This window comes from Triturus cristatus, chromosome 11 (assembly GCF_964204655.1).
Source record: "Triturus cristatus chromosome 11, aTriCri1.1, whole genome shotgun sequence".
Classification (NCBI taxonomy): domain Eukaryota; kingdom Metazoa; phylum Chordata; class Amphibia; order Caudata; family Salamandridae; genus Triturus; species Triturus cristatus.
In genome coordinates this window covers 632,325,404-632,346,043 of record NC_140594.1, presented here as the reverse complement: position 1 = coordinate 632,346,043, position 20,640 = coordinate 632,325,404, and the positions used below count along the sequence as shown (strand labels likewise).

General features: G+C 41.2%; 1 protein-coding gene across 2 annotated transcripts in view; it reads left to right on the top strand.

Moving 5' to 3' along the window:
• Positions 1-20,640, top strand: part of PLOD2 (procollagen-lysine,2-oxoglutarate 5-dioxygenase 2) — a 357,685-nt gene that overhangs the window by 298,003 nt on the left and 39,042 nt on the right. The window contains exons 13-15 of one of the 2 annotated variants that reach the window (XM_085634099.1): positions 1,484-1,625; positions 4,174-4,236; positions 16,461-16,574. In XM_085634099.1, the coding sequence (XP_085490225.1) occupies positions 1,484-1,625; positions 4,174-4,236; positions 16,461-16,574 (319 nt within the window). The remainder of the gene's footprint in view (positions 1-1,483; positions 1,626-4,173; positions 4,237-16,460; positions 16,575-20,640) is intronic. The other variant, XM_085634100.1, reaches the window with a different exon arrangement.

Genomic DNA, 20,640 nt, shown 5'->3' with positions numbered 1-20,640 from the left:
CATAAATTACGCATGCCTTACAGTTGCAGCGTCTCACATATTGCACCTTATCAAGGTTAACTAGGAGTGGCACTGTCTCACTGGGCTGGTCCCGGTGTTGTCCTGACGAAGAGCTGGGGAAGCTCGAAACTAGTTGACCTGACCATATGCTAGGTACACCTATTCATTATAACTAGGGACTTTAGCATATCACCCCATTTTTAATTTCTTCAGCTTAGAGCATTAATAAAGTTTATTTGGCCCACTAGCTGATTAATTTTAAACTCCACTCCACTCTTTCACTTGCACCACACATAGTCTGATTGATTTTTTAGTGCTCCTACGTAATTCGCAAGTCGCAGCACGCCTCAGTCCGTAGAGGACTGGGAGGACCCCAATGATGAAGCATGTCACCGTGAGGAAACCCTGGTGAGTGAGGGGACTCAAGAAAAGGACAATTTTCCCCTTTTCTAGAATTGGTGTGTTTCAGAATCAATTTGTTTTCTGACACCTCCCATCCCCCTAGGTTAGGTTCTTTTACTTGACTAGTTCAGGTTGTTGTTTGATAGGTAAACACTCACAAACACCTTCGTTTGTGGATATTCACATGCCTCTTGCTAGTATGGTAACACACAGAAATTTACTGTGTGAGAGGTAGGGGAAAAGTGCCTTTCAATAATATGAAAGGGAAGAATAATGCCCAAAGTGAGTCATTGTTGTAAGGTTAGATTAGTGATGAAAGAAAAAGTTAATTTCACATAAGCATAATTCCACCTGATTTACTCCAGCAGACTGTCCTCCTAGTAAAATTTTGAGAATTGTAAATCGAAATACTCTTGGGATTCTTGTGAATCTCATAAAAGTTTTAAGTCTGCCCCAAAGAAAGGAGTAAACCTAGGGTTGAGGATTTCAAACTTTAATACACTGCCTTTGTGATTCGGTTTCTAAGCCAACACTCAGTATAGAAATGCACAAAATAAACTGCCTCAGGATCAGGTAGAAAAATATTATTCTATCTTTCAACTGATATTTCTGCAAAGTAATGAAAGTTCATGCTGTTCGCGGTGCAAGTGGCAAATTCTTAATATCTCTCCCAAGAAGGCATCTAAAAACACTTTAGTTGATCTAACTTCCCACAGGCCGGGCGACTTTGATTTTATGCCCATTCTTTAAACCAATGCTTACATAGTAAGTCTCACTAAGACCAGAAGCTCATTTCTCTACACTGAAGTATACAGTAATTCCATATTAAGCAGGCAAATTCACTACTGCTGGAATCTGAGCTCTTGAGCTTTTTGCACAGCGTTCTGTTATCTATACAGTATATTGGAAGATAGAGAAACTACAAAATATGTTTAGTAAAGCTTATTAATTAAATATTTCATGTGAATGACTGTGGTGAGATATATTTGCACTTCTACTACCAGTTATATTAAGTCTGACTGTAAGTGTATATTAAGGCAGTGCTACATTTTAAACTTTTTCTCATGTTTTTGTTTTGTAGGGGGCTGTGGAATGTCCCATACATGGCTAATGTTTACTTGATAAAAGGGCAGACTCTCCGAACAGAGTTGAAAGAAAGGAACCAATTTATTCTGGATAGACTTGATCCAGATATGGCACTCTGTAAAAATGCTAGAGAAATGGTAAGGTGCAGGAACTAAGTATTTCTGTACTAATTTTGTTCCTTCAGCAGAAAATATTGTCATTTGTGATGGCAAACAGCATGTCATGTCCCTATAGTACCCCATTTAATTATTTTGAAACCTTTTGGAATTGCATCGCATTTCAAAGTATTTAAAAGTAGTAATTACATAATTTGAGTTTCTAATATTACAGTTGCTTTAATATGTTTCTTGCATTTTTCAATACAATTCCATGATAGGCCCTGTCTTTTACCTATAGCTGTTCTAAGATGGTGAAGTTCACGTCTGCCAACTTCTGGAACGATTGGAAGCCCGGCAAGGTTTTAAAAAAGTGTGCAGAAAATCTTGAAGAATGTAGCTTTGAACAGGAACTTGTTCTCAAAACCTATGCTTGCTGGTGATTTCACTTTCAAAATAAATGTTTGTCAGGAAAATCCCCTGCAAATGTTTTTTTGCTGTAAATTTCCCTTACATGAGAAGGTGTGCGAAAAGTTGGAAGACTTTTCAACTTTGCAGAGTTCAAAACTTTACAAAGTTTACAAATATGTCCAATTAAGCACCAATAAACTGGTGGAATTTCAATTCTGCATACTCCTTTCTTGCACAATTGCTCAAGTTCTTTTCTCCTTAGTCTTAAATGCAAATATCAAACACCAAACTTACAATAGGAAAAGAATAGTTACAATGAATTTACATGCAATATTAGCATAGGTTTGACATCTGGAAATTTAGATTTCAATGACAGCAGCAGTCAACTCCTCCCATGACTTGCACAAGATGCAATGTAGTTCTTTAGAATCCACGAACAGAGATCTTTCTTTAAATCAGAATCTGGTTTACTTTAGAGTATTGCAGGCTTGTCATTCGAAATTAGTGGATTCATTTCCATTGAATTCTGAGGCTTTGCCATCACATCCCAATCCTGTTGTGATGTTGCAATGTTCTCTTGGCGTTCTTTTCGCAACAGCTGCGATGGCCAGGCCAAATTCAGTTTCATTTTATGGAAAGCCTCACTCTACAGCAGACGGGATGCTTAGTAAGTCTGGAACAAACTTCATGCAGAAGAATACCTTCACTAACAGCTTTGTATGTAATAGTTCATTCCTCCTCTTGCCTAATTCACAAGTGAGCTTCGGTGAACTTTTGGAATCGTCCTTTACTGCAGGTGGATTTTGTTTCTGTGTCCACTCTCAACCTTCTCTGGCAGATGATCAGTATTCATTATTAGCCAGCTGCTGTTTAGTCTACAGCAACGGTGGACCTTACACCATCATTCATTGTACAGATCGATAAATTGTGGGATGGAAGTCTGACATATTGGCAGAACAATCCCCCTTCCAAGGAATCGGTTTGTGAAGTTCAACCTGTTGTCAAACATTGTGCATCGCTATGAAAAAGAGTTGACTGCGGGCATTGTTTTTGATTTATTAATGACCTGTGCATTATTCACATGTGATGCAGTTGTTGGAGTTGTACTTTGTTGAACTTCTAATAAACAGTAACTGTTCTATTGGCCAAAGAACTGACAGTGTGAACATGGCTCATCATTTTTCATCAATTCTAGAGGGGGAAGCCACTTTCTGTAACTTCAGTTGGTACTGACACAGTTTTAAAATGGGCAGGTTGAGTTAATGGCTTTCCATCCTAAACTTGTGAAGTAAATTTGCAATAAAATCCAATTATGGACCATGAGCTATATCCTTTGATATAAATGCAGAAGGGCATGGTTTACTCCAACATCTTAAGCAGCGATTTTTGTCCTTTTGTGCCAAATACTGCTCATAATTATTGGAATATTAATGAGCATCTTAAGGGAAATGTAAATACTCTGGAAAGCACGTGTACAGGGATGTAGCACCATGTTTGCACTGTGAGAACACAAATGGACCATGTTACAGATGTTATGCATTTTGGTATGTCTAGTTATTGTTGTAATGGAATGTTACTTACGAGAACACGCAAGAACGAACGCTGTCATGTTACCCCCACCTCCAATTAACATGGCATGAATTATTGGTCTGCACTGTATACATGGCAGCTGATCAAACTTTTTTTTGCAGCTTTTTCTTCATTCGATATTGTAGCCTGCGCTTGCAACGTGTCCAATTTGAGCTCCTCTTCACAACACGTTATCCCCTGAATATCTTTCCTTTCTATACTCTTGCTTTCTCTCCTTTTTCCTTCTCATTTATCTAACATGCGTGGCCTTTTGCAGTGCAGCTGATGGCAAGGAGGAGACATGCGTGGCCTTTCACATTGCAGCCAATCACCAGTAGGGGACATGTGTGGCCTTGTGCATTGCTGTTGATTGCAAGGAGGGGACATATGTGGCCTTGTGCATTGCAGCTGGTGGCAAGTAGGGGATGTATGTCACATTGGTCATGTGTATCACGGGCTTTGCTTCAGTCTGCATGTTGGCTAAATTGGCTACAATCAGAAAGTCTGCTTTGGATGCAAGCCTGAGATACTTCACATTGCTACAGTAAAAATAGCTATAACTAAAGAGAATTTACAAGTCAACTTATTTGATGCTTCTCCTTCATTTTAGACTTTCCAAAGGGAAAAAGACTCCCCCACTCCGGAAACATTCCATATGCTCAGACCCCCAAAGGTTTTTTTTCAATTATTTTATATTTATTGGCTGTAAAATATTACATGCACTTTCTACTTTGGTAAATTGTGATTTTGTCTGCTTTACTAATGTTATTATTTTACAGTCATTTAAACTGTTCTGGATATTGTTAGCTTGCCTTCTCAGAGGAATTCTGGGCCAATAGTTTTAACCGAGACATTTACAACATATGGCTGTCTCGTTAAAAAGAGCGCTATGGGTTATAAGAAAGGGTCCTGCTGTGTTGGGGAATATTAGCTTCAGCTTTCCTTGTTTAGCCGGCTTAGTTAATATCCAGTTGTAATGGAAATAGAGATACATGGAGCAGGATCTGTTCCAGATGCATTCATTGGAAAGTTTAAGAAATAGTTGCAATTATTACTTTGAACACATTTAGCCAGGCAGCTGCAAGCCCTCCCTAACTCATCTGGCGGCGGATGTCTCTGGCGTTGCTTGGAGTCCGCGGTTCCAGACCAAAACGCTTATTTGCATGTTGAACTCTTTTTTCAGAGTCATAATTAAAATGAACAAAAATAGATGTTTAGTACTTCAAAAAATGGTGACATTCTGACCATCTTTAAAAAGGCGTTTGAGTGTGAGCATGGTTGGTTGCAGAATCTAGGTTAGTTAGCACCTGCTATTTAAGTGAAACATGCCTTGTTAAACACTGTGTTTTTTGCTTATGTGTACCTGTGTTCCTGTTCTTGTAAGTTTTGGTGCGTCTGTATTAATGCAACTGAATTTGTTTATTTGTGGGTGTGTCTGTGTGTGTATGCTTGTGTCTATATGCATGTGTGCATTTTTATATGTTAGTGTGTATGTGTTCCAACACCTGACTTTGGTACAGTTTATGTTCTGAGTTTGTGTTATGTGTTCATATGTGTTAATTATGTGTTCATTTGTGTTTAGATTTGGAATTGTGTGCATATTTTTATGTGGTCTACATGCAACTGTTTAGAGAAAATGTGTAGTTTGCTTTGAATGTCTAGATATATGCTTCGGTATGTGTGCATGATTGAGTGTGCGTGTGTGTGTCTTTTCAATGGTTGAGGGCAAATGTGCATCTATGTATGCTTGTGTGTGCATGTGTTTATGTCTTTGTTAATGTCTGTATTTTTGTATGTGTAAACAATTTCGTAACTGTTTGTGCATGATCGTGTGTGTGTGTGTGTGTGTATACCTGTATTGGTGTATGTCCGTCTGTTCTGTGTTTTTGTGTGGTATAGTGTCTATATTTCTGCAGCATTGTGTCTGAGTATTATTGAAGAGTGTTTTATGTTATGTCTTTTTTTTAAGGTTGGAGGGCTTCACAACAAATGTAATCTGGAAAGGTGCTTTTTTTTTTTTTTTTTTTTTAATAAGAAACCTTTATTTGACTTCAAAGAGTTACAGACATGGGCCTACAACCACTTGGGCCGGCCGCTAAGTAGTACGAGAAGAGTTAGTTCATCGTTATACAGACATGTCAATCAAAAGATCCTGTTAGTCCGTCCGCACTCTGAGTGAAGGCAGCAGTATGTATCCGAATACCAGTATAAAGACAGTTTCAGCTTTTAATTTAAAACTTATAAACATTTCACACGAACAAGGCAATAAGAATTATAAGTGTCAGTACGTGCTCCCGGGGTAGGGAAGTCCCCATCACATAGTAATCATAAATGGTCCACGACAGAGGAGGGGGGGGGGGGCCCGGGAGTGGAGAAAAAGTCAAACTGTAGTGGAAAGGTGCTTTTTATTTATTCAACATCACTTTTGTAGGCAACCCTGTCATATATTGTGTAAACATATTTACATACACAATTAAACTCAGACATACGCCTACACAAAAACACACATATGCAGACTGACAGATACCTAAGCACACAAATAGACATCTAAGCAAAGACACAAATATACACTTTTCCAGGTGTGACACTACAAAAGTTTTGATTCTGATCACAGCTCAATCAGTGACATCATACAACCTCTTACAAGGATCGAAGAGTCATTGCAAACTTCTAAGCAAATCCTGGTTAAAATTTCGATCTTGTGGCATACAAAATATTTGTGATCTGTAACAGGGACGCCTACCCAGCTATTAAACCTAACCAAAACTAACAAAACATGCACAGTACACCAGTTGAGGTCTGTAGAAGGTGGATACAGCACCAAAGTATAGTGATTGCAACCCCTTCACAGTGATTAGCAGGCATATATATATATATACCTATATATTTATTAGGTAGTTAAAGTAAGGACTTAGTTTCCATAAGAAATAAAAAAAAATTCCAATTACTTTGGCGCCATTTGACAAGTCTTCAAAATTAGCATGCACCGAAGTTCAGATGTTGTGAGGCGATTCGTCAAGCGGGGGCTGAGAAAACATATGGGTTCCAAAATGCTTTTTCCCCATGCAATTTCCCATAGGTATTTTAGACATGGCTATAGCCCAAACGGCTGCCAGAATTACACCAAATTTGGCAGGAAGTTAGCTCTTGGTTGAAACTGAGCCCTTTTTGTGATTTGGTTTTAATCCGTTCAGTAGGTTTCCAGTTATTTAAGAAAAGACAAATTTGTGTCTTTAGGGACGCGGATCCTTTAAGGATCCAACAGAACTCATGTTGAGATCTCATGCTTCTCAGCATAGTCCCCCCAAAAAAGTTACAAAAAGAGAAGGGGGCAAGGTAGGAATAGCAACATAAAAAGATTATGGATGGAATGCAAAAATCTCTCAAGCATTCACACAGTCACAGATCTGGGTTAAATCCATCGTTTTTTTGCTCACCATGCCACCCCAGTTTAGACCCAGCCCCTTGCAAATCAGTCTTGACCCTGCTCCCCATGGGAACAGTCCAGCCCGAACTGCAAGGCCAGGTCCTCCCTGAACTGTAAAACAAGCATCCTGGGACCGGTTTTAAGGTATCACGCCTCATCAGCCAGGCTAGCTTGAATCCAGTGGAGTAGCAAGCTCCAGACCCATGACTGGGCAAACAGGCGAGCCCGGTTCCAGAGGCTAATTTATTATGTTTGAGTAGGGGACACACGTGGCTCCCCTCTCATGGCTCATGTCAGCCCCTGGGACCGCAACCTCCCCAGGGACAGGCCATATACAGCCCCAGGGAACAGTATCCCTGGGGCAAGACCAATAAATTAAATACCAGGAGAGGGGGGCTATGATGGCCCGAGGTACCACAATTTCCCTGGGGCTTGGGCAAATATGGAATGGGGAGGGGGCCCTCGTGGTCATCCCTCCAGGAGCGTTTTCAGCCCTATGGATCTCCACCTCCCCGGGACAGGCCCTGCAAAAAAAAAGGAAGGGGGCTGCACAGCCCCCCTGCAGGAGCCATTAATGGCCCTGGGGATTGCCGCACTCCAGGGCCAGCTCCCTTTGTCCTGAGGTGCCTACCCTCAGTCAATAGTTGTTTGCTGTTGCTTGGTGGGAGCTTTGACAGCTCCAGCGAAGCGAGAGCAAACAGTAAGTACCCTCGCAGTGGGTGGGAGCAGCAAAGCTGCTCCCACCCGCTGGGAGAAGACTTTTTACCTGTTTTCCTGCCAACTCTCAAGATGTCAGATGAAAAACTTGCTCCCCCACACAGGTAGCAGCATTTGTTGCTACTGCCTGCATGCAGGATCAATGCTGGCTCATGCCGACGTGGGGAAGCCGGCAAGAACCACAGGGCATTGAGGCTCCCACCTCAGTTTTCCAACAGTGCACACTGGATGCCCTGGATGGAGCTAGGGTAACCATCAACAAGAGGCCAGGCCTCGGGGGATGGGGTCCCCAGGGCCAGAATGAGGCTGGGGAGGGGAGCCTTGTGGTCAACCTTCCTTTCTACCATTTCTACCAATTGGCCAGGCCCTGGAAGATGGGGTCTCTCAGGCTAAAATCACCTCAGGGAGGGGGGCTACATGCCCCCTCCCCTTCTATTAATTGCTGAGCTCCAGGAAATAGGATCTCTTGGGCCAAAATCAGCCTGGGAGATGGGCTGCATGGCCTCCACCTCTTTTTATTAATTGGCCAGGCCCCGGTGGGGTACCTTAGACTAAAATCAACCCGGGATTGGGGACATATGGCCCCCTCCCATTTTACTACTTGACCAGTCCCCAGGAGATGGGGTCCATAGGGCCAAAATCTGCCCATGGAGGGGGGCACATGACACCCTCCACTTTTAGTAAGGGTATAGGGCCTGAGGGATGGGGTCCCTGGGCCGAAATCAGCCCGGGAGAAGGGTTGTGCGGCCCCTCCTCTTTTAGTAATTGGGTGGCCCTTTAGGATGGGGTCCTAGGAGCCATAATTGGCCTGGGGAGACGTGCTTACGATTTCTGGGTTGCCTACATTTTGGTGGGTGGGCCATAGAGCCTGTCCGCAGGCCAGGCCCTGCTGCTATTTCCTTCTGAGCATGGTCAAAGGGTGTGCATGGCATGGGGTTGGGTGCCTAAGGGGGATTGGCCATGCGTGGCAGGGTTTGAAATAATGTAAGGTAATTAAATATTACTTAACATTATTAAAAACCCTAGAAATTCACTGAAAAAGCTAAAGGTTACACTGATGTTATAGTTAGGACATAGAGTTAAAAATAACCTTAGAAATTCAATCAAAAAATTAGGTTAGAGGGACCTTATAGTTAGGTTCAGATTTTACACTCAAAAAACCATAGAAATTCAACAGTTATAGTTACACTTATCTCAAGAAACTATAACTCATGCCCTAAGGTAACTATAACTCACATCCTCGCCATGCACTGCTGCTTACTCCATATTTCACATCTGTAATGACATCTTGTATGACATCATTCATTATATAAATGCAACATTTGCAATAAAGTTAGTGATGAGAAAACTATGTATGGCGGGAGCGTGAATTATAGTTACCTTAGGGCATGAGTTATAGTTTCGTGAGATAAGTTTCAATCATTCAATCAATCAGGATTTATAAAGGGCTGGTAATCACCCGATAGGGCAACGAGGTGCTTACAGGCCCATAGGCTTATTCGAACAGCCAGGTCTTGAGGGACATTCGGAATTCCAGAAGTGAGGTGATGGTTTGAGGTGTGCGAAGAGGCTGTTCCAGGTCTTTGCTGTGTCGTGGGAGAAGGAGCATGCTCCACTTCTGCTTCAGTAAATGCGGGGAAATGGCAAGTGAAAGGGAGGCAGAGTGTAGTCTCCTTAATGGTTGGGGGTATTTCTGCTGGTGGTTAATGTAGGTGGGTCCTTGGTTGTGTAGAACCTTGTGTGCATGGGCTAGCAGCTTGAATTGGCATCTTTTCTGTGCGGGGAGCCAGTGCAGTTTCCTGAGGTGGACTGTGCTGTGGGTTAATCGGAAAACGATGAGGATCAGTCTGGATGCAGTGTTCTGTATGGTCTAAAGACTCTATAGAAGGTGGGTGGATATTCCTATGTAAAGGGAATTGCCCTTGTCCAATCGGATGCTGATGAAGGCCTATGTCATGGAGTGTCTTGGGTGTAGGAGTAGCCACTTGATGATCTTACATAACATGCACAGAGTGAGGAAGCAGGCAGAGGAGATGGCATTGATCATGGTGAACTTGTTGTCAATGATGATTCTGAGGATTCTGGCATGGTTGGAGGGAGTGGGTGCAGGTACTAGGTCTGATGGCCACCAGGAGTCATTTCCTATGTTACAGCTGCTGCCAAAGATTAGTACTTCTGTCTTGTCTGTGTTCAGCTGCAGGCAGTTGTTCTTCATCCGGTCGGTGACATTTGTCATGCATCTGTGGAAGTTGGTTCTGGCAGTAGCGGGGTCGTCAGTGAGTGAGATGATGAGTTGGGTGTCATCTGCATAGGAAATTATGTTGAGACCTTGGGATCTGCCGATTTTCCCCATCGGGTTCATATATGCATTGCATGGGGCTGAGTGATGAGCCTTGGGGGACACTGCAGGTGATCTCTTTGGGTTCAGAGGTGAAAGGTGGGAGGTGGATCCCAGGGGTTCTTCCGGGGATGAAGGAGGTGATCCATCCGAGTGTGTCCCCTTCGATGTCAATGTGGCGGAGTCTTTTGATCAGTGTGTGATGGGATACTGTGTCGAAGGCTGCAAGACGCTGAGGAGGGTCAAAGCTGCAGTTTCTCCTTGGTCGATTAGGGTTCGTATGTCATAGGTGGCTACGATCAGAGCGGTTTTGGTGCTGTGATTGCTGCCTAAGCCGGACTGGAGGTGTCGAGTAGCTGGTTCTGCTCCAGATGTGCCATGAGTTGATTGTTCATGATTTTTTTCAGTACTTTTGAAGGGAATGGGAGCTGGGAGATCGGCCAGTAGTTTTTAAGATCGTTGGGGTCAGTGGAGGGTTTTTTGAGTGTAGTGGTAGTGATAGAGGTGTTGGGTAGGATGGTAAGTTCCTGCTTGATCCTTTGGTTTTCGAGATTGAAGATGTGGTGCAGGCATGGGTCTGTGGGAGATCCTGAGTGGATGGATTTCATAGTGGTGTCCTTGGTCAAGAGGATGTGCCAGTTGGTCAGTCTGTAGTTTGTGTCGGTTACGGTGGTGCCATGTCTGTCAAGAAATTTGGTACGTATGGGTTGGGGTTTGCAGTTTCTGTATATGGTTGCGATCTTGTCAAGGATGAAGTGGGAAATGTTGTCGCACAGCTCCTCTGAGGGTGTGATGTTGTTTTCCCTGGCAGCCGGGTTGGAGAATTCCTTAAAGATGTTGAAAAGTTCCTTGGAGTTGCTGGTGCATGTTTTGATGTGGGTAGCAAGGGCTGTCTTCTTTATTGTCCTCAGCAGAAGTTGGTAGAGGTTGAGGGAGGTTTTGAAGGCTGCCCAGTCGAAGGTGTTCTTGCTGTGTGCCATCACCTCTCCAAACTGTTTGAAGCTTCGTTTAGCTGTTCTGAGTTCTTGGGTGAACCTACTGGTCTTTTTGGAGGATTTTCTCTGGTTGTTGCTCTTGATGGGGACTATGTTGTCTGCGCAATTGCTGATCCAGGCTTTGAGGTTTTTTACTACCTGTTTGAGGTTGGTGGCGGTAGCAGGGTTGGAGGTGTTGAGGACGTTTGCCCAGTTGGTCTCTGAGATTTTGTTCCACCTCTGGTGGGGGACGTTGGTCAGATTAGAGGTGGCAGTGCGGGGACTGGAGATGCTGAAGTGGACGATGGAGGGATTGGTCCATGTGATTTCTGTGACATGGCTGTATTTGGCACAGCTGCTGGAGGTGAAAGTGGGTTCCAGCATGTGTCCTGCGGTGTGTGTAGAGTCATGGACAATCTAGGTCAATCCAAGGCTGCTCATACTGTAGAGGAGGTGTGTGCTGTTTTTTTCGTTGGGGTCATTGAAATTTAGGTCACCGAGGAAGATGTAGTCCTTGGAGTCTTAGGCTAGGGTCAGAATGAAGTCTGCAATGGTGTTGCATAAGTTGGAGCACGGGCCTGGGGGTTGATATATGAGGGTGCCTCAGATGGTTCAACAAACACAAGAAAAATTGTTGGTCTGAAAAAATTATAAACTCTAACAACAACTGGTTAAACTGAGTTGATTAGGGGAATCCTTATAAAAAGGATAGAATCCCATCACCCACCGGAGGGGCATGCTTCATCATTTGGGATTCCACTGGGTTACAAACCCTAGTGCATCTGAACGCTGCAACCTTCTCCAATATTGAAGGGAGCTAACAGATGTTAAAAGGAGTCGCATAAGATGGAAACTGCAATAGTCCCTGGATGAGTTGCCTCAGATTCTTGTTTTGGGGTGATGGTTGCAGTGCATGTGACTATAGTGTGTGTGAAAATAAGTGATTTTAAAATTGGCTACCAGGATACTCAACATTAATAGGCACTATCCTAGTGTCAAACCTAAAAACAGTGCGTATACAGTTTTAAACAAATAACTGTAAAAAAGTCCACAAGGATGGCATGTCTACATGTTTCAGCCTTAGGATACTGTGATCCTGGCTTTCATCAGGACCTTTAGAAAGAAATCGCTACTGCAAATGATGTGCTATATGTGCAAAATAGGTAAGATCACAAACATAAAACGGTTGGTTCAATACCACCTGTTCGCTCCTGTGCGTGTAAAGTAGTGTTGACTGTCACAGGAGTGTAGGATGCAATCCTGAAAAAGAAAATATAAAAACCTCCTAAAAACTGTTCAATATACTATTGTTGTTAGAGAAACTCAGTATAGGTAATGCATTGATGGTGTCTGATACTACTTTAATGTATCATTTACCCACTGGTGTAAATTATCAACCACATTTCTAAACAAGTTATTGCACTTACCCGGCTTTATGCGGGTGTGCTCCTCACCTCACCTGGCATCCGCTCAGGAAGTGAGGCACCGCTCTGTATTAGGGTACAAACATACAAACCATATTCGAAGTCAAAAATTGCTCTGAAAACTGGCTACCTTGTTACATTAAAAATTCTTGCCATGCAATATGATAACCACAGCCAAATCACAGGGAGGCCCTTTCTGCCATGTAAAATCTTTAAAGTTCCAATATGGGGCTATGAAAATACTTTCTTAATTTGCACTATGAAATGCATGAGAACGTCTTCGTGCTGCCCGGGATGTGTTTATAGGTGAAAGGTATACACCCGGGATCCTCTCAACAGGTACACTCAACTGTCATGATTTATCTCCTAGAACCGTTGTTGTAATTATGCATTAGTTTCTCTTTAGTTTTTTTACCAAACACCAAATGCACTCAGCCGAGTCCGTATGGTCATGCAAAAACGAAACCACTATGCTTACATGCATATAATCGGAATATGCCTCAGTGTACATTACCAACGTCATTCAAGAGATCAACAAGTAATAGACAAACTTTAAACCGACTCCTACATATGAAAGTTACAAATGAAAGAGAGTCTTCAGACCCAGGCGCTAGCAGTCTGGTAGATAATGAAAGAAAAGGCGCTCGGGCTTACCAATACTAAAAAAAGAGAGTGTCTGTCCTTGAAAATGGATGCCTTACCTGTCCCCCTGGCTGGACTAGAGCTGGATGGGGAGGTAACCGACGGACAGTCATTGCGATTTAAATAAGGGCAGCCTCTCACCGTTTTCGTTGTTTATCGTGTCACGTAGCTACAAGCAAACCCCTTCTGCGTATGAGTGCCTCTGATGGTTGTCTTGTCATCCGTGTGGAGATTGAAGTTGAGATGTTCCATGGGGTGGTGGTGGTGTCGGTGGGGATAGTACACTGTATGATCTCTTTGTGAGTGATGGCTGTTCCTCCTCCTTCCTATAGGTATAACTGTTAATGGTTTTGTGAATGTAAAATCTGAACCAAACTATAAAGTCCTTTTAACCTTTGTTTTTTTCTGCACTTTGAAAAAGGCTCTGACGAAACGTGTCAGTGTGTCCTTGAATGAATAAAACTTTATAAACCGCTTCCTATAGTGCCCACTGTTTATTCTGCCTTTTGACCGAAGCTTTACATACATTGTCTTCTGTGTTCGGTGCGTTTCGCTCTTGCTTCACGATCGCCGATGGTGCTCGAGTTTCAGTGCTTCGCTGCACGCTGATTTACATAAATAATTATGGTTTTCTCAATTTAAGGATTCCATGTCACTCCAGAGTAAGTTGTAAGGTTTGATTTCAATTTTGCTCGCTCCTAGGCAAAGACATTACGTCAACGCATGTTGGTGCTCACATGCACCTTGGTCACGACGCCGACCATATCGTACATTCTTCCTTTTAACAATAGATGTTTCAGACATGATAGAAGAACAAAAAACATAGGCTTTTTGCAGTTGCCATTTTGTAGTTGCCAACCAAAAGTATAAAATTTCTATTTTTCTACTTTTGTCTCATTAATTCAATATTTTGTTTAACAAAATATAATTAAATATAATTCATTATTATATAATATATTCATGTCGATGTCTGTGTTCCATTAATTTCGGTTTTTAACATTTATATACCCGATTTTAATAATTTTCTTCCTTTGTACATGGGGGGCCATATTTGAACATAATAGCAAAGATGCGGTTAACCCGTTGACGTAATGCCTTTGCTTAGGAGCGAGTGAAATTAAAATCAATTCTTACAACTTACTCCGGTGTGCCGCGGCATCTGTAAATTGAGGAAACCGTAATCATTTATATATGCATCCATACAGACATATATATATATAGATATATTCATATATATATATGTGAGTGTGTGTGTGCGCGTGTGTGTTTTTGTTTTATTGACTTTCTGCAAGCAAGATAATTCACTTTCTGCTTTTCTGAATCACCCGAAATTGCACCCACAATGAGATGCCTATGGCTCAATGTGTGGCTCAATGGTTAGAGCGGCAGACCTCAAGGCAGAGCACTGGTCCGGGACCAGGGTTCGATTCCCGTCGCGGCAGGGTCTTGGGCTATAAATTCCGCGGACCGGATATTCTCGCCTCAGAGCCTATTCTAATCATGGGTCTCACGCTGCAACTCTGGGCAATAGCTTGCTTATTCTCCACAACAACCCCACAGCACTGGGATGCCTGGCTTCACCCTGGGGATGCCCAGGAGTGGACATTTCACAGGGAAAAAGCCAGGAAGGGTTCCCTAGCGGTATGAGTACAGCGCCGGGAGACCCCGGTCCGGGGTAGCTGTGCGCTATATAAGTACAAGCACATTTACATGCCTGAGGTTTAGGGAAACAAGGGTACCCCATTATGTGAACCTGGTGTGATGATCAATATTTAACGAACAATGGTTCAAGTGTGGCCTAAAAGGTCCAAGGGTAAGAGGGGTGACCCAGAGATGGGCACTGTTTTCTTTTTTAAGAAAAGATTAAATCAATTCTGTAGGGAGCAAAAGACAGAGTCTGTAGAGGGTCATGTAGGTCAAAAAGATGACAGATATTTATTTACACTATATCAATTATACAGTGCTCACAAAAATAAATAAAAAGCGTGGTGTGAAATAGTGATAGTGAAGTTTAAAAAGGCATCGCATTGACAACAATATAGTAGAATTCCGTAAATGATTTATGAAAGTTTATAAGGAATTCATGTTGTGGGGTGGTTATCTTGATGCCTGAGACATATATCTTACGAAGTACAGTAAGGTCCAGCAACCACACTTTATTTACACAGTCCAGATTCCTGGTCTCTACCAGGTAAGCAAAGTTCAAAGTTCAAGTTCCAAAAGGGTTAAACTCACAATCTAGAATTTAGGCAGATAAAGAATCACACTCTATTCAAACAAGCACTAAAAACCTTATTGCAAACGTTTCCTTGTCTCTTCCCTTTTGGAGTTAGATTGGGGTTCCTAATGATGCCTGAAGTAAGCCGTTTTGAAGAGTGTCTAACAAATGCTTTCATTTTTCAGTCACTCAGTCACTCTCATAGACTCTGAATCCAAAACCTGAACATTAATATACACAAAGAGAAATTGATGTCGTATATGGCGTTACAACTTTCAAAAGCAAATACCTTTAACATCTGCGACCTTCCATGCTCTAACGCAAGTAATAAAATGTTACATAATGATGATTTTATGTGCCCATCTATAAAGATGGAGAAAGCACCTTGGGTTCCGGTTTTGCACTATTATACCTACTCTGAAAAAACGGTTACTTTTCAAACCACATTCTTCTAATCATGTTTTTCTTCTACTAATTTGTTGATTTGTTTAACTTTTCTTTGTAGGTGATTTTTTTCCATTTTCACAATGTATGAGAGAGTGTCTGAGTGAGATCATCGCTTCATGCTGTGAAACAAACTACTTGTTACTGCATTTCTTTTTCCACTGAATCTTGCAGCCTTCTTATATCGCTCAATGAGGATAACATATTTCATTTCAGGAGGAGACATTGCTCTTGTATCTCATCAAGTATTCTGAGAATCTGATCTAACAAATTCACCATAAGCGTTGTATGTGTACTTCTTTCTGTCTGTCTCTTACTGGAATTCAAGACTCCCTTTTACAGAATGCCACTTAATGAAATGTTTTCTTTTGTAGCATAGACTTTTCTATTAAATAAGCAGTTATTTTTCAGAACTACACAACCAATCGCAAAAACAATTATAAGGACCGAATAATATTATGTATGTTCCAGCACTTGTTTTACAATGGCAAATAACCCACATTGTGTTTATTTAATAATTACATTTAATTTGAAAATAATGAGCCATGGTTGAATGTATTTGAACATTTTTCGAAGGCAGATTATATTTTTTAAACTTAGCTGGAAATAAGAGTTTGAAGTAGAATTGAACAAAACACCTCAGTCTGTGTCTATATATTCTACTATTCAATTATAATGCAGTGTAAGATGCTAATATAACTGTCTTTGTCTAGGGCGTTTTTATGTATATTTCAAACCAACATGAATATGGGAGACTCATTTCAACTGCAAACTACAATACTACACACTTCAACAATGACCTCTGGCAGATTTTTGAAAATCCAGTGGTATGTTATCTCAAATACTTAAAAAAATAATAATATTATTATTACTGAACCCACACAGATTCTCATTAACAAAGTGGACTATATGTTATGCATGCTTGGACATTGCTCCATTGATAGTTAGGGGAAGTGTGACTGTAACTGAATGCTTTTGAATAATTCACAGTATTTTAGATTTGTGATGCTAGATTTATGGTTAGTGACTAGTCATAACATCAATTAGTATGCAGATGTGAATACTGTGAGCAGAATAACAGAACAGCTTGGACTGCTTTTGAACGTCTTAGAATATACCACTCGTTTAATAATATCATGCAGGGTCAAAATTTGAAAAATAAGGAGCTTTGCTGCATTAGTGTCTCAATGATTATCATAGAAACGCATTTCTTGCACTGTTAAACAGAATGGAAAGTCCCGAAAATGTTGTAAAATTGTTATTTAACCCCTTGCCTGTGGCCGTCCGACTTCACGGTGGGTGTATGCGGAGGACGGCCGGGGGCTGTCTGAACCCCACCCACTCATTAATTTGCACGCACAGCGGGGGATTTCGCGCAGGGCGCAAGGGGTTAATGTGTTAATGTATTGTTAAATTGTTTAGCCACTAATCATTGTTTGCATACTAACATACCTTGATCAGTGTATGCCCTTTGCAAATGACCTGTCTGAAATTCTCACTAGCCTCTGAGCTGAGCATGGACATCTCTGTATTTGCTTTGAATTGTTGACATTAAGTCTGCTCATGCGTTTTCGCGTTTTCAAATCATAAATATTGAGCACACTGAGTGCCCTCTTCATGCAGAAATCCAGGCAGACGGTGTCAGTAGTTTCTTTGTTAGTGTTCCAGATTCTTGTAGACATTGCCTACACTCTCTAAAGCTGCTGCCAACAGGTTCTAAACTTTCATACCTGCTGCTTGTTTAAGCAAACTTTGCAAACCAAAGGATGAATCCACCCTTTCTCTTTTCTTATCTACAATCAATTGTATTTTGAACTCAGTAGAACATTTGTTGTGTTTTTTTAGAATTGATTTGTAATAGTGCTATTCAGAAATATTTTGCTCATGCTCTAGAGTGAAACATTTTTGAAATATCCATAAATATTAGGACCAAAAAATTTACCCCTCCCACTCATTAAAAATACTGAAAAGATAAATGTATTCCTGTCTGTGCCTTGTGTCTGTCTTGGTTGTTTTGCAGTGGTGGTTGGTTAAATTTGAAAGTGGTGAGGCTTAAAAATCATTATTAAGTTTAATCGAGTGAGAAAAGTGAACAATTCTGACTGCTCCTAAGAGGATATAGGGGTTCTCCCTTAAGAACATTATGTAAAATAGAGGGCAAAAGGTGCATTTTACAGCACGTTTTTGATAAGGAGTTTCCTTAAAATGCTGAAGGTTTAAAAGTCAGCTCTGTACTCCAGTGCCAGAGAGAGTATTTTCTTCACACACTTCTCTCTTGCATCAGTGCAATTGGTAAAGCTTTGTACTAATTAAAATACATAATAATAATAATAACCCCTCAATTATTTAGGGTAGGTCAGTCTTGTGTATGCTTTATGTATTACATCATCATAATACACTTCATTTTTGTAATAGACCATAAAAGAGGTGCACAGTACAAAAATACAATAGTTAAAATAGGTTAAAATCAGCATCTTGTAAAAAAAAGTAAAGACAGCACCTACTCATTAAGATACAAATAAAAATACACGTTCTACAAACACTGAATGATCCTTTCATGCTCCACAAGTAAAATAAAACCAAGGGTTAGAACAACTGCTGGAGAAGAAGTAGAGACAGAATTTATCAAATTCGATCAGAGGAGCTATTATGGGTAAGTTCAGTAGTAGTTTCTTATCAGCCAAACGTGAAACAAATATCTAGCTACAGCAAATACCAAATGTGGGGTCATAACGGTTTGAAGGATCCTGTAGGCTTCCTCATACCTTGTTGTACCAAGCTTCCTGCAGATAGGAATCAGCCAATTTGTTTGCACCCTTGTATATGCTGGACAAGACAATAGCAGGTGGGGAACCTCCTCCTACTTATAACCGCACATCGGGCACCCCTGGTAGGGTATATCTATTATAGTAAATCAGTACCCTTCACCCTCCCCAGAACAAAAGCAGGTTCTGCAAAGTAACTGAAAATGTATGAACCTAACCTTATATAAAGAAGAAAAATTGAATAATGCTTTTTAATTTTACATGAAGTATATGAAACACACTGTTACTGACAACTGTACCTTTAATTTTAAAACAATCAATAAGGCAGGCTACTTTCACAGCATATCATTTTTTTTTTATTTCTCAGTCCCTCAGTAGGGAGAGTAGTTTGTACTTGTCTGTTTGTGCTCAAAGTGCATTTTATTTTATTTTCCAATGTCACAAGTAATCTTTAACTAATTGATTGCTAGTTGATATAGCATTTATTAGCAGTTGCTTGTTTAAATAGTGATTGTTTTAAAATTGAATGTGGCTCCAAATGAATGTGGCTCCAAATGATGTTCTGAACTTCCTGATCTGTTTAAAGTGGATATTGTTTTCCTTCCCACCTCTGGGCTGAAATATAGGCTAAACATCTCATTCAGCAATGCACCGTTTGGCAAAGCTGGCTAGTAGCTAAAAGTCATGTCTAACAGTTGCAGCCGGCCCTCAATTTCTAGCCAACAATACTTACATACTGGGACATTTGAGATAACACTTGCTATGTTAAAAATCAAAACCCAATAAAAATCAAAACCCAATTGCTGCTGACTACAAGGTATTATTGGCTGAAGACGTTACACAAGAGATAGGGATTATATTAGCTATAAATACCTCTATCTCTATTTCACAGCTTGGCTATAGCCACTCTGGGTTCATAGTAAGGGTTACCAGAGGTAGGAATTCCTCTGAAGTTTGTGCTTATTTGTCGAATTGCCACAAATCTTTGCAGACATATAACTTTTTAGGTTTTGCCTGCACAACTCTTATTAAATGTCTTTTATAAAAAAACAAATCTTAAAAGACACTTAAAGCCTGCCCATTACTTACCTGTACCTACTATAGGCTGGCTCCTACGGTCCTTTACTTACCATTGGCTGGCTCCCATGTGGTACTCATGTCGCTCTTTTTTGCTTGTTTCTGATGTTCAACGCCTCTTTCTCACCTTCGTCTTCCTTCCTGCCTTCATGTCTTCTTTGTCCTACCTTGGAGCCTGGACCAAGTACTGCTTCCACTGGCTAGTGTCCATCCAGTGGCCTCAAGCATTCTTACTGAGTGCATGTCTCTGCAGTCCTCTCCCAACATCTACACTGTTTTTAAGTTTTCTCCTTTCTCCCGCCAGATCACTGCAGCGTAAAGCTTCAGTATACACTTAGCGAAGGAGCATTCAAGTTCAAGTAAGGTGAGCCTTGAATCTTACAAAGTGAAACTTTGTAAATCATTCACTGGGCCTACCCATGCTGTCTGGAGTATGAATGAAAGTCCTGGGTGCCTCGTTGCACCCCCTTTTCGAGCCCCTACCCCACCTAGCAAGGGTCATTTCCACAGCAGTGATCCGATCTGCACTGCTGTGATGCAGGCTGCGCTATATTTCCCTGATTTGATCTAGCTTCCCCCGTAGCAGTCTTCCCCCCCTTGAAATGCACATAGGCACAAACACTACTTAAACCACAGCACGCTGTTCTGCTACTTGGGTGCCTGATCTTGAAAATGAGCTGCCCATTGGTGGATCTGCGACTGTTCTGCACCAGGAATTATCCAATCAGTGTTTATACACTGTTATTTAAAATAGTGCACCATGTTTTAGGAACCATGTATAGGCAGTGTATTTGGATTACAGGTCTTGCTTGAAGCTTTTGATATTTTTCTGTCCTATTTTCCACAACTCGGTCAGTACAACAACAAAGTTACACTCTGCAGCCAGATTATTTTAGCCCAATGCCTGGGCTCAAAGTACGCTTCGCCACAACGTTAAACCTTGTGTGAAGACATATAGATAGATCTGTGTCAGGCAAACTGTCATCTCTTAAGGGCTCAAATGAAAATTTTAAAAAATTAAGCCACATATCTTTTTAACTCAGACTGTGTT